The following is a 17,658-nucleotide window of genomic DNA, read 5'->3' on the forward strand; positions in this document are numbered from 1 at the left end:
TGGAAACAGTTGTGTTGCTTAATATTTTTTTTGGAACCTGTGATACTTTTTTCAGGATTCATTGATGAATAAAAGGTTAAAAAGAACAGCATTTATTCAAAATATAAATCTTTTCTAACAATATAAATCTTTACTATCACTTTTTATCAATTTAACACATCCGTGCTGAATAAAAGTATTAATTTCTTTCAAAAAAAAAAGAAAGAAAAAAAATTACTGACCCCAAACTTTTGAACTGTAGTGTATATTGTTACAAAAGATTTCTATTTTAAATAAATGCTTATATTTTTTAACTTTTTATTCATCAAAGAATCCTGAAAAAGTATCACAGGTTATAAAATAATATTAAGCAGCACAACTGTTTCCAACATTGATAATAAATCAGCATATTACAATGATTTCTGAAGGATCATGTGACACTGAAGACTGGAGTAATGATGTTGAAAATTCAGCTTTGCATCACGGAAATAAATTATATTTTAAAGTATATTAAAATAGAAAACCATAATTTTAAATTGTAATAATATTTCACAATATTATTGTTTTTTCTGTATTTATTATGAAATAAATGCAGCCTTAATGAGCATAAGAGACTTCGTTCAAAAACATTAAAAATAGTAATGTTTCCAAACTTTTGACTGGTAGGGTATAACCAAAGTAATATTTCTGCAAAATGCAACATTAATATATTAAAAAACAAAAAATAGATTATTATTGAAATTATCTATAAAAACAGAACAAACGGTAACCAGATTGTTTGAGGAATACCAATAAAATCAGTGATTAAGAGTGCAGGTTAAATAGCCACTAATTCTGCAGTTTTGGCTCCATATGGACAATTCAAATGTCCATTTGCTCGTTGAATATAGTGTTCTCCGTTTCAATCAAATGATGACAGATTCTACACTTGTCTCAGAACATCAGACACTCTTACCCTTCAAACTACACACGCACACACACACAGTGAAAGAACGAGAGAGGGGGAGGGCACCCAGCTGTAAAAATCATCATATGTGATGGAGTTTGTTGGCTCAGAGGTGATTGGCTGAGACAGTGAACGAGAATAGAAAAGCACACACACACAAAGTTAATGGCGAAACTGACAGAGATTGGAAATGATGATTCAACTGTTTGAAAATGTTTAAACTTAATCTAAGCATACGTTAAAAAATAATTGAGGTGATTTTTTTTCAATCAAAATAAACAATTCAAGAAACACTGGCGTAGAGCTGCTTTTCCCACTTTTGAACTCTGAGGTTTGGTAATTTCACAATCGTTGCAGTGATTAATTTATAGATCGGTGTGTGCTCATGCGCTGGCGCTTGAGCGTGACAGCATGTGCAATGTCTCTGATGGGAGTGCCTAAGAACGGAGGGTTTTCATCGTCACAGAGCCTGCAGAAATAGCCCCAGAGCCGTGAATAGCCACAGCTGTCTCTATGTCTCTCACCAACTGAACGACAAGAAGTGAGGGAAGGTGTCAGAAGAAGTCTGACGCTTCACACTCCTTGAGTCTGGCCGTCACAGAGCTGAATGTAATTACTCTGTTCGTCTGCGCTCTGCTTATGATAGAAGCGCAGTTGAGGGAGTCAACATTCAAATGTTGTATTTGGAAGCACTTTATTTTACAGTCCTGTTCCCCATGTGTACTATGTACTTATTATAGTAATTACAATAACTGGGTAATAACTAGGTACTAACCCTGAACCTACCCCTAAACCTAACCTTAACCCATGTAGTTACCTTATATTACCTTAGGTAAGTACACTGTAAGTACACGTACTGTAAAATAAAGTGCAACCTTGCATTCTGGAGATATACACTGAAAAAAAGGATTTTTCAAAGTTGCAAATAAAGATTATTGGAATATGTTTTACAAGAAAATACTATTTCCATTTTTCTACTTTAAGATTTAATGCATTACTTGCCAATTCTTTGTAATTATTTGAGAAATTTACTAGCAATTTCTGAGTAAAAATTCAAGTCGACTCATTATAAAAACCCAATAATAAGAAGACAAATGAGTTGACATGACCTTTAAAATCAAGGTTATGTCAAACCATAAACCAACATGTGACAACCAACATTGAGTATGCCACCAGAACGCTGTTAAAGCAATGGTAGGAAGCCACCAAAATGTCAGCAAGAAAGAAATCAGGTAAAAATCAAGAGTAGTGTTAGTTCTGACACGTCACGTCAGTCAAGCTCTCATCAGCTGACTCTCAGGTGACTCACGTCTACCTATAGGAATATGACGCCCATCACAGCATCCATATATAAGCTCCTCAGTATTATCAGCAGCTATCGCGTTTCTCAGGAGCTAATTACCCTCCTCCATCCCCAGCTCCTCCTCCTCGTCCAGTCAGGATTTGGCCTTCTGATTCTCCTTGAATCAGACTAATTTACTTTGATGATAGTGGACCTGACAGAATTCTGTGTGCTGATTGGATTTGCTTAAACCATTTATGGCTGTTATACACAACATTACGCATTGTCGGCTTACTAAGAATAATCAGGAATCGCAGGAGGACACTTCCTGTTACTATAGTGGAGGGAAGTGTGTGTTTAATGTGTTCAGAGTACTTGTGTTTGCTCTCACCTTGCCATATTTCTGTGCATAGGAGCCTGTGAGGAGTGAGTGAAACACAATGATCGTCTCATCCAGATCCCAGACAAACACCCTCTGTAAAAACATGTAGACACATATTTGACCTCAGTAAACAAACAGTGATGACACAAGGATTATGTAGTGAGAGTATATTTATATAGATGGTGTTTCTATAGCATCTATCAAAAGTACCGACTTTGGTACCAGTCAGTACTGAAATTTTTAAAAATGTGAGCGCTGTTGAGCGGATTCGTAAACACCTCTGATTGGCCATTGTGTTCACGAGCTCATCGGATATGTCTGTGATTGGCTACAATAATCAACGCACGGGAGTGTTTGAATTTGAAAGCGTTTTAAAAGTGGGAGCGTTTTCAAACACTCCCTTGTGTATCTGTGAAAGCGTTCGGTGAACAGCGTCATTGATGACTATTTACAACGTTTTTGAAGCGCTGATAATTGAAGCCAATTACAGACATATCCGATGAGCGCGCCAACACAGTGGCCAATCAGAGGTGTTTACAAATCCGCACAACAGTGCTCAAAGCATCACATTTTTTATTTTTCAGTACCGACTTGGTACCAAAGTCAAATCTGAGCATACCTCAAGATCACTGTCAGGTGGTGGGGAGGGGTTATTCTTTCTGCCCCGCCCTCTTGCTTTAGCCCCACCCCCTCGGCACGCCCGGTCCTCCATCTCCTTGATAGGTGTGGACGGGCTCTGCCCCGCCTCAAACTCGCCTGCATATGGGTAACCAAGAAACATCTATGAGACACAAAACTTTAAAAAAAAAAAAAATCAACCTAATACTCTATATTTAGAAAACTGCAGAAATAAAGATAATGATTTGCTCCCACAGTATTTCATTTTAATCAAGGACTGTATCAGCAGATCTAAAATTACAATTCTTGTTTATGTACATTTTCAAGTCTGTTTTTTATTATTTTTATATATTTAAAAAATTAAAAAAAAACCTCACATTTTACATAAAAGTTGGGAACTGGCAAGTCTGATAGAATGTAGTGTGTGTAAGTATGCGTGTGAGCAAGTTTACTGTAATGAGCTCTGCTGAACTGCAGCCAAGCTAAATCACTGAGAAATGCAGCTCTAGGACCCCACTGAATTTTGGGCCTGCTGGACAAAACCCCCAATCACCATAGCTCTATCTAACATAATCAACAACTACAGTACACGACACATTCGTGCCAAAAGCCCTGTAACAGAACATTCTAACATCCATTCTAACTTTCAACTGCGTCATTTGCTGCTCTATTGGAATGATTAACTTTAACTGCAATGGCAGTTTTCCCATGTTTGACAGATAACAGACAGAGATGTTTAGAATGTAAAATTTTATTTTTTACACTTGCCAAAGAAAACTGCCTGCGTAAAAGTCGCTGCCATTAGGGTTGGTGCCAGTCCATTGCTAAGAGGTTGCTAGGGTGCTGTTTGCAGCTGCTTACTCCCTCAAGTGAAGGAGAAAAACTTGAAACTGATTTGTGTTTACCTGGATTCAGGTCAGCTGCTTGCCCTGTGATGATGGGAGCGGAGTCTTGCAGCTGATAGGTGGAGACTGAGCCTGTGCCATCCAATGAGCTGTTAGATGTCATGTAGGAACCGTAGGAGGAGGTGGAGTAATACTGAGCATACTGATTCTGCCCAAAAGTTGTATAGGAGGGGTATTCCTGCTACAAACAAAATATTATTTTATTATATTATTATACAAACATTACAGAAGGACAGTAGTACTCAATAATAATTAATAATTTGACTAATAATAATAATTTGAATGCATAAAACAAGTTCTCTTTTCATTAATTACAAATCTGAACCCAAACCTGAAAACGGACTGGAAAGTCATGTTAAAAATGTATAGGATTTAATAATTAAAACATTTGTTGTCTAAAATAATGGTTTAATGTTACATTTTATGTTTTTGAGTTGTTTTATAATTATTTTACTGTTTAAATGTTGCTTAAATAGGCTGTTTAATGGCAAGTTTCACTGTGACAACTTACCCCAATAGTGAGCTTCAAACTTATCACACTATTATGGGGCATGTTGTCACAAAAGGTCAAGGTATAAACTCTCTCTCAATCATGGTGGAAATATTCAATAACTTTTTTGTAGCCAATGTACAGTCAATCTACCCTGAGAAATAAACACTGGAGTGTGACAACAAGCTCTGCTCTCCCCTATAATTTAGCAAACTGTGGAAAGAATATAGGTTTTATGTTCTTCTTAAATGGATGAACAATACAGAGAGAGGGAGTTTATCAGGGGAATTATAAAGAGAGAAAAACATAAAGTAATAGGACTGGACTTCACAGACTTCTGGCCCATCCACACATAGCTTTTTATCACTTCTCTTGTATCTTAGAAAGAGTTTTACATGCACAGACACAGACGGATCTCTTACGGGAGATGACTCTAAAACTGTCACTGACTCACTCGCTCAAGAACATGAACGCTGCAGTAAAACGCTCTCAGCGAAACTCCACTACTGCTTTCACTCTCTCATTTCGTCCTAATTCCGCTTACTCCTTCATTTCAACCATCGCCAGAAACTCACTTTGTTTACACAGCTAAATTCATCAGTGGGAGTCTGAGTGTAGTTGGGTCCTTTTCTTTGGCAGCACTTTTAATCATAAAAGTTTAGGGAAACATTAAGTCCTAAAAGCATAAATTCTCTCAGATGAAGGATGGCAAACTGTTTTCAGAGGCCTGGGCTTTTTTAAAAAAGACTGTCGGTCCTTTGCTGAACTCTGACGTTATTGGTGCGTGTGTGCGTTCATCTGTGCACGTGTGGCTGTACCTGTTGTGTGGTGAAGTTGCCTGGGTTGGAGTTGTTGGAAGTGTAGAGACCAGGAGAGGTTGTGAAACCTGACCCTGCTGAGAGAGAGAAAAATCCAGTGGAGTCAACGTCAGAATAAATGTGACTCGTGATGTTGACTAACAGATGTCACCCAAAAGTGAAACATCCAAATAGTAAAATAATAAGAGAACACACTGTTCTTAATTACTATCATGTCGTTCCAAACCCATATGCTGTTGTTTTTTTCTGCGGTACACAACTTTTTTGAAGAATTGATTCACAGCTCTAGCCATACAACCACAGTTTATAGGGACCAACAGCTGTCAAGCATCAAAAAGGACCGAAAAAGCATAATAAAAGTCGTACATAAGACTTGTGCACAATATTCCAAACCTTCTGAAGTGATGTAATAGTTTTGTGTGAGAAACAGGCTGAAATTTAACACATTTCTCACTGATTATCACCAGTGTTATTTTAGTATTTAGTTATATAATATTATAGTTTTAATGAATATTTTGAATTAGATTTTATTTTTATATTTTCCATTTGAATTTTAATTATTTAGTCATTTTGTTATATGCTTTTGTCTTTTTTTATTTCGTTTAATTTTTTTTATTTCAGTTTTAGTTTTTATTTATTTACAGTATTTTTTTTCCAGTAATTTTAATGCTTCAAATTAAATTTATTTAATTTAGTTTTTTGTCTAATATTTTTATTTGAGCTTTATTTCAACTAACAAAAGTATTAATAATAATTTTAATTTTAGTTAATGATAATAACCCTGATAATTACGTCCAGAATTTAAAATAGTATGCTGCATTTAGTTACATATGTTTGAGCTAGATGCATTCATATGGTTTCAAAAGACTTGGGATATATTGCACAAGTTGTATAGATTATTTTTATGTTTTTTTTATTAAATCTTTACAGCTTCTGGTTACTTGTTTGGCAAGAGCTGCATGAAGATTCTCCAACAATGTCTACTTTTATGTGCCTTGAGTAAATAATAAATATATAATGTAAGTAATGACAACATTTTTACATTAGCTCCTTTAAATATTTAATTCTGACAAGGACAGGCCAAAAAATGCACAGTACACATAGTGAATCATTAGATGATCTTATATCATTATTTTTGTTACATAACAACTATCTTCTAGCACAAGGATGGCAATGAGTTTGCTTACTAAAATAATTTTGATGGAAATTTGTGTCCTTAGTTTTTCTTTATTTACCATTTTATAAAAGTAAATCAGCATTTGAGGTGGTGCAATATTATTAATATAGTTACAGTCTCTTGTACCTTGTTTCATAAATATATAATATGCATAATCACCTGGCATCTGATAGGGTGAGTAGGCTGTCTGTCCGGGCTGAGGGGTGGTAAAGCCAGGGCTGTAGCTGAGCCCTGATTGGAGGGTTGATTGGGTCTGTGACAACCCTCCTTCTGTCTTTATGCCTGGTAACATCACCCCCAAATCTGTAGTTCAAGATCAAGAGAGTGGACTGGAATCAAACTGGATTGATACTAAAGGCCTTTTCACATGACTCGCATATTCTACACTATGTTATCATGATCACACAATCGCAAACAGAATAAACAACATGCATATATATGTCATCCATCAGCTTGTAAACAATAGTAAAGGATCTACCGTAGGTAGAGAGGCTGTAGGGTGGAGTAGTTTGAGAGTAGGGCGTGTAAACTGTCGACTGCTGCATGCTACTGAACTGTGATTGGCCCGTGTAGGCAGACATGGGAGGAGCCACGGGAGTAGACAGGATATGGGGGTAAGGCCTGCCAATCAAACACAAAATCAAAACATTCAGCTTTCATTTGAGTAGATCAAGCCGTTTTGACATCAAGTGCCATTGTTAATTTGTCTTGTTCATCACTGTGCTGACCCAGAGAAGATGGTTTGATGTTTTTCTGTGTACATATATAAGTTAAAATCTGAAGGTGTCTTACTTTGAGGGGTAGAGAGGAGGTGAATACTGGTGAGCCGGCCGGGGGCTGAATCCACTGCTGCTTATAACTACACAGAAAAGAAATGCAATTGTGTTAAGAAATCTGGTAGAGAGAAAATATTTCTTACATGAAAATTGGCACACACATAGTTTACTGAGATATATCCGCAGTCAGTACCGCACGTCAGTTGTCGTTGGACTAAATATGTAATTTATTACATATCACAACCATAAAATGAAACGCGTGCTGGACTTGTTCCACTTAGAGAGAATTTGCCAAGAGCCTTCAATTCAAATCCAAACACACACACGCAGCTCACAGTTTTGATTGACAGCTCACAGTCTTTCTCACCAGCTGGATTCAATTTAACAAACAGCAGAAAAAAAAAAAAAAAAAAAAACAGGAACTATTTTCTCAAAAATCTTCTTTCTACATCAAAGAATGACCTCTTTTCTTCCTCCTGCCTTCCCTCTCTCTTCCTCTTCTCCTTGAGGTGCAAAAATCAAAAACAATTTTTGCCGTTTGCTTGACATCATTCCCTTCCTGAGCTGAAGTATTTCCCAATCCCACTCAATATTTTTGCCTTATTGTCTAAACAAAATTTCTAAAAAGATAAGACTTGATTTTAGAGAATACACTGAAGTTATAGATATATTCTCTTGATATATAATTTCTATACAGATATACTTTTTATATTCTCTTAAAAGGTTTAAAATATATATTAATGTATACCTCATTTGTTTATTACCAATTGATATATAAATATATACTTAAAACAAGAAAAAAGATTACTTGGTATTTATATTCTCTGAAAACAGGTCTTACATTCTTGCTTTTGCTTACCTAATAAATCTTGTCTTAAAAATATTTGGATATTTTTACTGGAAAATAAGACAACGTTTCTGCAGAGCATATAAACGAACATGCAGTTGTCTTCTCTATAGAGACATCACACTCCACTGTCAGCTCAAGCAAGGGCCTCAACCTTCTCTGCAGGGGAGCGCATGGACAGAGGGTTTCTCAGTCTCTGAGAGTGTGTGTGTGTGTGTATGCGTGTGTGTGTGTGTGTGTGAGCACATTGATCTAAATAAAGAGTTTGTGGCTCTGATGACGTTAGCTCAAGGGCAGTACAAAGATTGAGGGCTCAGAGCTTTCAGCAACTTCCCAAGCGGGATTACAGCAGGCATTCTGAATGCAGTGTGTGTGAGAGAGTGTGAGAGTGAGTGTGTGTGTGTGTGTGTGTGTGTGTGTGTGTGTGTGTGTGTGTGTGTGTGTGTGTGGATGTCTTACCTGACCCAGTGTAGGTGTCCAGCCCAGTGTCTCCCGCCGAGCTCACAGCCTCACTGCTGTTCAGAGGCTCGGACTTAACTTAAAGAGAGGGAGACCAAGAAAGATATGAGAAATCCTGTCAGCTGTCAAACTCCATTCAGCACGACAAAGTAGTGAAGCAACACTTTCTTTTAGATTTAAAAAATATCAAGAGCCTCCAAAGCACTGCACCCAAACACTCACACACGTGCTATCATATACTGTATGTACACTCCACAAACACATGCAGTATACCATCGTTCTTCATACTTGGGGCAGTGGGCGGGGTACTGCAGCCCAGCAGCCAATCAGCCGTGTTTAGAATTGTCATGTTCTCTCCTAGGGGCGGAGTCAGATGTATAGTGGACTGTTACCCAGTTATTGTTTAATATTATTAATACAGTTACCCCAATAACTATTTGGACACTTAAGTCACACTTAAAACATATAGGCCCGGTTTCACAGACAGGGCTTAGACTAAGCCAGGATTAGGCCTTAGTTTAATAAGGGCATCTAAAGTAGCTCTTATGAACGTGCCCTAGAAAAAAAACATTACTGGTGTGCATCTTGAGACAAAACAATGGCACTGATATATTTTAAGATATGTCAGTACAAGTTACTTTCATTTAAAACAGCTCAAATATGCATTTTAGTCCAGGACTAGATTAAGCCTTGTCTGTGAAACTGGAGGATAATGTCATTAGACTGCTTTTATTTTAAAGATTTTTGTAAAAAAAAAGAAAAAGAAAAAAAAAGAAAAAAGAATAAATAAATATAGTTAATAGTTAAATATAATATTAATATATAATAATATTATAAATATTAAATATAAATATATATAATATATTATATTATTCAATTGAATAATATAATATAATATATATAATATAATATAATATAATTATATATATAATTTATATTATAATATATTTTATATTAATATATAATAATACTATGAAATATAATTTGTATTATTTCAAGCATTTTTAAAAGAAATACTTGAAATATTTTTATTTTAAAGCACACTTTTCGAGCAAAACAATAGGCATTTGTTAGGTTTTAAATGATAAAATAATAGTCAAAAGTGTTCAAAATTAATACAAAAAGTATTTGGATACTATCAAACGTAAATAATGTTCATAGTTAATATGATGAACTCCATCTGTGGTTACTCTGTTAGGACACCCATGTGAACTGACTTCATGCATTAACTAAAATGTAACATTTACTTTGTTGGTTAAAAGTAATTGCAAAACATGGTTCAGAAAACAGATGTTTATAGCAGCATAATTTGTTTACAAATGGAAATTCATTCATTTTAAGTGTGACTTAAGTGTCCAAAAAATACATTTTGGGGCCATTGAATAATTTAAAAATTTGCCACACCATAATTTATGAATAGGAATTTTTTGAATAGGAACTGATAACATTTTACAAATAGTAAAGAATACAATCATTATTGAAAAGTGAAAAGTTGATAAATTCCCATTGAATTCCATTATAAAGAAATGCACTTCTTTTCAAACAAACATTTAACATTCAAATAAGAAAGAGTTCATATAAATCATGTAAGGTTTCCAAAACCACTGAGTTTATGACAGTTCTGTCAAAGTCGCACTTGCAGAAAAAAAACACATTTTGAATCAGTGTGTGTGTGTGTGTGTTTGCCAGAGAGACAGCGAAAGTCCTCTAAAGTAAGATAAATGAGGCTTCATTGGCAGTGGGATTCATGTTGGGATGTGTGTGTGTGTGTGTGTGTGTGCGAGTGGGTGGTTGTGTGGGCGGTTTGCGTGTGCGTGTGTGTGTGCGCGCATGGAGGGATTCAGTCTAGGCTGTGAGCTGATGAGGTAGACAGAGGAGAATGTTGAATATGTCGTTGTTTTGGCAGAAGCTCAATCCCAGAGTGTGTGTGAATGTGTGTGTGTCAAGCTGTTAAAATCATTAGCTGAGCTCTAATCTAAATGATTTACTGAGTTCTGCTTCTTTTTACTCTCTCTGTCTTTTGCTATTGTTTTATTCCGACTACATGTCAAAAACAGATGAGCTCACACACACAACACACACACACACACACACACACACACACACACACTCTCTCTCTCTAGGGTTCCTAAACTTTACTACCTCTCTTGTGTATCGCACAGTCATAGCCATACATCAAACGCTCACTTGCTAGGGTGTTGAGAGTCTATTTAGCCTTGTGTATGTTTGCCTAACGTCCTCTCTTAAAACGTTTGTTCAGCGTTTTCCTCGTGGAGAGAAAAGCAAGCGAGAGCGTGTTGACATCAGAGAGAAAATGAGAGTTTAAACGCAGGAAATAGTTTTCCGCGCACCAGGCTCTTGCTGAAACACGCACGGAGAAGTGCTGGGAAAAGTTTCAGCACAAAGACGCTCATACACTTTCTTTTATTTTAATTAGGCCTGTATGCAGCGTTTGACCTTTGAGGTTAGTGTGAGCTTAGAGCATCTCAGCACACAACATCGCCACTAATCCACAAACCCGCTCTGGACGGTACCAAAACCACCAGAACAAAAAACACTTTATCCTTGCAATCTGGACATCACACACCAGGACTGAACCCTGCTTTCAATTATAGCTAGAAACTCCACAGCGATGAACACGGAGTGTACGGCAATGAAGCTGATTTCCTGTACTGGTTGAAAGACCCTATTTATCAGCTAATATGTCGCTCGCTCACTCACGTACGTTGGAAATTTCTTTCTTTTTTTCTTTCTTTCTCTTTGATTTGACGTTCTTTCATACCTCCGGTTCCATTGGTCGTGATGTTGTTGCTGAGGATGTTCTTGTCCAGTTTGGATGTGCTGTCACTGCCACTGTTAACAGAGTGCTGGGGGTCTGTTAGTTCCTGCATCTCCAAGGCCCTGTGACAGACAAACGTAACTCTTAATTACATATACACTAAAAATGCTGGGTTAAAAATAAACAAAATTGGGTTGAAAATGGACAAACCCAGCAGTTGGGTTAAATGTTTGCCTAAACTGTTGGGTTACTTTTTTTTTTTTTTTTTTTACTCAACTTTGTTTAAAAATTACTGTATTGCTCGCTTAAAATGAACCCAAAGTCCGTTGGAAATGAACATTTATTAATATGTTTAATAAATGAACATTTAGGCCTATTAATAAGTTTAATAAATTAATAAATGTTCACCTTTTGATTATTATTGTTGTAATTATGTGTCTGATTTAATTTCCAGCCTTTTGGGTTCATTTTAAGCCAGCTATATAGTAATTTTTAAATAATAGTTGGGTTAAATAAAACTGGCCAGCACGTTGGGCAAACATTTAACCCAACCGGTGGGTTAAAACAATCCAGTCGTTGGGGTTGTCCATTTTCAACCCAACGTGGGTTGTTGTTTTTTAGAGTGCACCATTCGAAAATTTAGGGTTGGTAAGATTTTGTTATGGTTTTTGTCTCTTATGCTCATCAAGGCTGCATTTACTTGACCAAAAATACAGTAAAACAGTAATAGTGGGAAATATTATTACAATTTAAAATAGCTGTTTTCTATTTTAATATATTTTAAAATGCAATTTATACCTGTGATGGCAAAGCTGAATTTTCAGCATATTACTCAAGTCTTCAGTGTCACATGATCCTTGCTGATGATGCTGATTTGGTGCTCAAGAAACATTTATTATTATAATGTTGAAAACAGTATCTGCTTATTTTTGTTTTTCAGGATTATTTGATGAACAAAGTATAGCATTTAGCCTATTTAAAAGAAATATTTTGTAACATCATACATGTTTTTACTGTCACTTTTGATCAATTTGATGCATCCTTGCAAAATAAAAGTACTAATTTCTTAAAAAAAAATTAAAAATAAAATCTTCCTGACCCCAAAATGACTGTAACGCTCACCAAGCAGAAAATGTGAGCAAAAACTGGCTTTGGCATTGTAAGAATGATAATATGACACTCGCTCATGTGTCAAACCATCTGCTAAAGAAAACATCTGTCCCAACTTGTGCTCATATAAGGTTTTACCTCAGAAACCTGGAAAGCAGTTTATCTAGGTCGTGTTTATCTAAAATCTATTTTTTCCCCCCCAGAATTCCATGTAGCAACACAAATATGGAATATTCTTCACATTAAGCCACCCACATAAATATGGAGGAACAAAATCACAAGTTGTTACAGGCACAGAGTGACACAACTACCTGCGCCGTTTAACACTAATATGAAAAACTGCTTAATATTCTCAATGTCATGAGGACTAAAATATAGATTTTTAATAAAAACAATGCAAATGACAATTTCATGACCAATAAGAAATATTTTTGGCATTTTGATGAGATATTTTTAATATGCAAAATCGTTTCAATGTTATTTATAATAAGGATGGCAAATTACAATTCCATATCCAACAGGATTTTAGGTTAAAATGTATATAATACATGGCCAACATATGTTTAAGTGCACATACGCTTTCTTTTTTACCATTTGATTACATTTTTTTTTTTTTAGCAATTTACTTAAATAGTCCCTGTAATGTGATATTTTTAAATACAAATATTCCATGTATCCATCAATCCATCCGTTCACCTTAATATAAGGTCTAAACTATACAAGAAGTTAAAAAAAAAAAAAAAAAAAAAAAAAATCAAATAGTTTTGTATTGGAGCGTTTAGCAGACACTTTAATCCAAAGGACACATGTACAAAAACAGCTCTTATAATAATGTAATGGCAATCAGAGATAAAAACAGAGCTGCTACTCAGACGTTTATGGCATAAACATCTGCATAAAATTTCTGAATGAATCCCAAAGTACACAGTGCTCTAACACGCACAATAAGACAGTCATGTTTTAACCAGGTGAAGCTGTCTGCTTTACACCCACTCACACGCAATGACTTTAACATCCCTCTCTCTTTATCTCTCCCACTGCCTTTATGTGTACACAACCACTCGCTCCCACAGTCCACCGTCATTGGCACTCATAAATAAGCCCCTAAATGGATTTCGGTGGAGAGTATGTGTGTGAAAGTGTGTTCACCTTACCTGTTGTCTACTGGGTCTGGAGCATGGGAATCAGTGGTCAATTTCTTCACCTGTGGAAAGACCAGAGGAGACGATTGATGCTGATAGTTTCTCATTCAGTTGTTTTTTCCCAGTCTGGAGTGATCATTCAGCTATGTGGCTCAATGTGATGACCTCACTGTCCATGATTTTTGAAGCTACTGTTGCCATTTGAGCATGAATATTTGCAGATGAATGAGGTGAATATGAATAACAAAAACGAATATCACAATATGAGGTGAAGTTTGGGGTCAGTGAGATTTTTTTCCCTTCTTTTAAGTAATGTTTCAAAAAAATTGAAACTTTCTATTCATAAAAAATTATCCTGACAAAAACGTATCACCGTTTTCACCAAAATATTAAGCAGAACAACTGTTTCCAACATTGATAATAACAGGATTTTTTTTTTTTTTTGAGCAGCAAATCAGCATATTAGACTGTTTTCTGAAGGATCATGTGACACTCAACACTGGAGTAATGATGCTGAAAATACAGCTTTGCATCACAGGAATAAATTACATTTTAAAATATATTAAAAGATATAGTAATAATATTTCACAATATTAATGTTTTTACTGTATTTTTGATCAAATAAATTTAGACTTTTTTTAATAACATTAAAAAAAAAAACCAACCCCAAACTTCTGAATGGTATTGTACATATGACATATGTGTATGCTTCATGGATATTGAACATTAATGTTAGGGCTATCAACCTCTTTCAGAAAACAGAGTGTTTGGGCGGAGGAGGAAATACCACAGACAGAACACATATCTGAAAGGATGATGATAATCACGCCTGTTAATAAATACGGTTGTCAATCTAAAACACCATGTGAATGTACCATATTTGACACATTAGTTTCATTCAATATTACGAGCTTACAGCATTCTCTAACTCTTCAGTAATGTACATAGCAAGTCTCACTCTGCCTTTCTCTCTCTTACACACACATAAAATACATTCTTTCCCATTCTGGCAGTTTATCTTGGTTCTTACTCTCTGTCACGCTCAATATTACTCAGTCCTGAGTTAATAAAACCACGACTGCAACTACCTTCTTTGAATTTGTCCTTGTGACCAACTCTCTCCATATCTGCTCAGTTTCTTTCTTTCTTTCTTACTGACAAGGTCACCAACCAAAACAGTGCATTATTCCTATATTCATACAGAAACTTCAATTCATGCATATTTTTTTTCACATTTCACATTTGAATATGTATATGAATATGTAAACACAGTGTACTGTAAAACAAAAGGAAGGATCAAAGAGTGCCACAAGTCTATAAACTTCTCACAATCAATTTACACTGTTCACCCCTCCCAAAACTGCTCGTAGTCATCTGGGTCTTAATTGAAAACACACATATGGACCTGTGAGAGCACATGCAAGTATATACATGTGTGTGTCAGATGTAGCGTGTGGTTTTGGGGAGAATGTTTGCCGTGTGGAACCAACTCATGTTCACACAAACACTACTATTGAAAAGTTTGGGGTTGGTGTTTATGTTTTTGAAAGAAGTTTCTTTTGCTCACCAAGGCAGTCAAAAATGTAGTAAAAACAGTAATATTGTGAAATATTATTTCAATTTCAAATAACTGTTTTCTACTTTTAAAATGAATTCATTCCTGTGATGGCAAAGCTGAGTTTTCAGCATCATTACTCCAGTCTTCAGTGTCACATGATCCTTCAGAAAACAGTCTAATATGCTGATTTGGTGCTCAAGAAACATTTCTGATTATTATCAATGTTGAAAACAGTTGTTCTGCTTCATATTTTTGTGGAAACCATGATACATTTGTTTCAGGATTGTGTAATGAATGGAAAGTTCAAAAGTATGGCATTTAAAAAAAAATCTTTTGTCTTTACTGTCACTTTGGATCAATTTAATGCCTGTTTTCTGGGAAAAAAAATTCAGAAAAAAAGAAATCTTACTGATCCAGCTTTTGAACGCTATTGTATAAGCTATACATGTGCTATTGGACAGATGACCTTGGAGCATTAAGGCTCCTCTCAGAAAAAATGCCTGTGGTTTAGGCTCATCTCTCTGGTTCTGGGTTCTTATTTGTGCTGAGTATGGACACACCCAATATGGTCTCCTCAAATTAGCCTGACACATTCAGGGACAGCAGGTGATCGGTCAATCGTACAGAGCTCTAAGCCTACTGTAAATCTCTCTCTGACTGTAACTACTTCCTTGTCCAGCAGCATCTGTGCTTTTAGAGCAGTTAATAGAGCATTTGAGAGCAGCCCAGCAAGATCCAGCTCCCAATGAGGCCTGCTGGTGAACAATGATCTAAGACTGTTTAAATGTACACCGTTTATAGATTTATGAAGTGAAATTTGTAATTCTTTGGCAGTCGGTTCGAAAAGCAACTAGAAAATGTCATCTTAAGTCAGCCTAAGCTGGTTTGCTGGTCTTGACTGGTTCAAGCTGGTCTTAGAGTACTCAACAATTAAACGGCCTATACTGTACGTAGAATTCAGAAACCCTTGTTAATAGCGACACCGGTGGCCGTTAAGTGAACTGCAGCCAGCCGTTAAAGGATTAGTTCACTTTCATATAAAATTTTCCTGATAATTTACTCACCCCTATGTCATCCAAGATGTTCATGTCTTTCTTTCTTCAGTCGAAAAGAAATGAAGGTTTTTGATGAAAACATTCCAGGATTATTCTCCTTATAGTGGACTTCAATGGCCTCCAAACGGTTGAAGGTCAAAATTACAGTTTCAGTGCAGCTTCAAAGGGCTTTAAATGATACCAGACCAAGAATAAGAGGCTTATCTAGTAAAACGATCGGTCATTTAAAAAAAAAAAGTAAATATATATGCTTTATATAAACAAATGATCGCCTTCCAAGTGCTTCCGCCAAAACCGTACTTTCGTATTCTTCAAAAAGCTTACGCTGTATGTCCTACGAAAGTGCGGTTTTGAAGCACTTGGAAGGCGATCATTTGTTTATAAAGCATATACAGTTGTATTTTTTTAGAAAATGACCGATCGTTTCGCTAGATAAGACCCTTATTCCTCGTCTGGTATCGTTTAAAGCCCTTTGAAGCTGCACTGAAACTATAATTTTGACCTTCAACCGTTTGGAGACCATTGAAGTCCACTATAAGGAGAATAATCCTGGAATGTTTTCATCAAAAACCTTCATTTCTTTTCGACTGAAGAAAGAAAGACATGAACATCTTGGATGACATGGGGGTGAGTAAATTATCAGGAACATTTTATATGAAAGTAAACTATTCCTTTAACAAACACCTTGACACCGTCCACACTGCTGAGAGCGACATTTAGATCAATATGTGAATATCTGCTGTGCGCACACAACAAAAATGACAGCAGTGAGAAAGCAGCAGTTAAGAAAGCATCTGATCATTGCGATGTGGATATGTTTGCACCAGCTCTGCAATTCACTGGCATTATATCGACAGATGAGGTAATTAAAATTATGACAGCTCGAGAGTATATTTGAGACTATAGACTACATATACCTGACTATGTGAGACTATAGTTTGAATTAATCCATTTTCTTTGCATGATACATTGACATTACATTACAGAATGGCTCTTTTGGCATTTTTGGCATGGCACTTTTGGCTCTTTTTTTCCTGAACATTGTACAAGCATTCATTTCATGTGTCATTCAATGGAAGAGAGCATCTCGGGAACGTGTGCAAATGTCACATTTTTTGATTTTCCTGGCAAAAACGACCCGAGTCCTTCATATAAAAATCAGTCTACATGCTTTCACAGTTTTTTTTCACTTTTTTTCTTTTTTGTAAAAATTTGCAGCTGGAAATTTAACAGCTATAATATAACTATTTTTGCCAGATGGTGCAAAACATTACTGTGTTGAGCTGGGTGAAGATGGTCTTCAGAGCCTGACCAGGTGAAATGTGGCCAAGATCC

At 35.9% G+C, this 17,658-nt stretch overlaps 1 protein-coding gene across 16 annotated transcripts in view; it reads right to left on the minus strand.

The window, feature by feature from the left end:
- The window catches only part of eya4 (EYA transcriptional coactivator and phosphatase 4), a 40,521-nt gene that overhangs the window by 10,329 nt on the left and 12,534 nt on the right, over window positions 1-17,658 (minus strand). For 2 of the 16 annotated variants that reach the window (XM_051879342.1, XM_051879341.1), the window contains exons 3-13: window positions 13,723-13,772; window positions 11,405-11,580; window positions 8,953-9,036; window positions 8,680-8,757; window positions 7,390-7,456; window positions 7,076-7,218; window positions 6,757-6,900; window positions 5,421-5,494; window positions 4,113-4,293; window positions 3,209-3,345; window positions 2,599-2,682 (exon numbers count right to left, since the gene is read on the minus strand). In XM_051879342.1, the coding sequence (XP_051735302.1) occupies window positions 2,599-2,682; window positions 3,209-3,345; window positions 4,113-4,293; window positions 5,421-5,494; window positions 6,757-6,900; window positions 7,076-7,218; window positions 7,390-7,456; window positions 8,680-8,757; window positions 8,953-9,036; window positions 11,405-11,580; window positions 13,723-13,772 (1,218 nt within the window). Of the gene's footprint in view, window positions 1-2,598; window positions 2,683-3,208; window positions 3,346-4,112; window positions 4,294-5,420; window positions 5,498-6,756; window positions 6,901-7,075; window positions 7,219-7,389; window positions 7,457-8,679; window positions 8,758-8,952; window positions 9,037-11,404; window positions 11,581-13,722; window positions 13,773-17,658 lie in introns of all 16 variants that reach the window. The other 14 variants (XM_051879347.1, XM_051879346.1, XM_051879339.1 and 11 more) reach the window with 12 other exon arrangements.

This window comes from Ctenopharyngodon idella, chromosome 22 (genome assembly GCF_019924925.1).
Source record: "Ctenopharyngodon idella isolate HZGC_01 chromosome 22, HZGC01, whole genome shotgun sequence".
Lineage (NCBI taxonomy): Eukaryota > Metazoa > Chordata > Actinopteri > Cypriniformes > Xenocyprididae > Ctenopharyngodon > Ctenopharyngodon idella.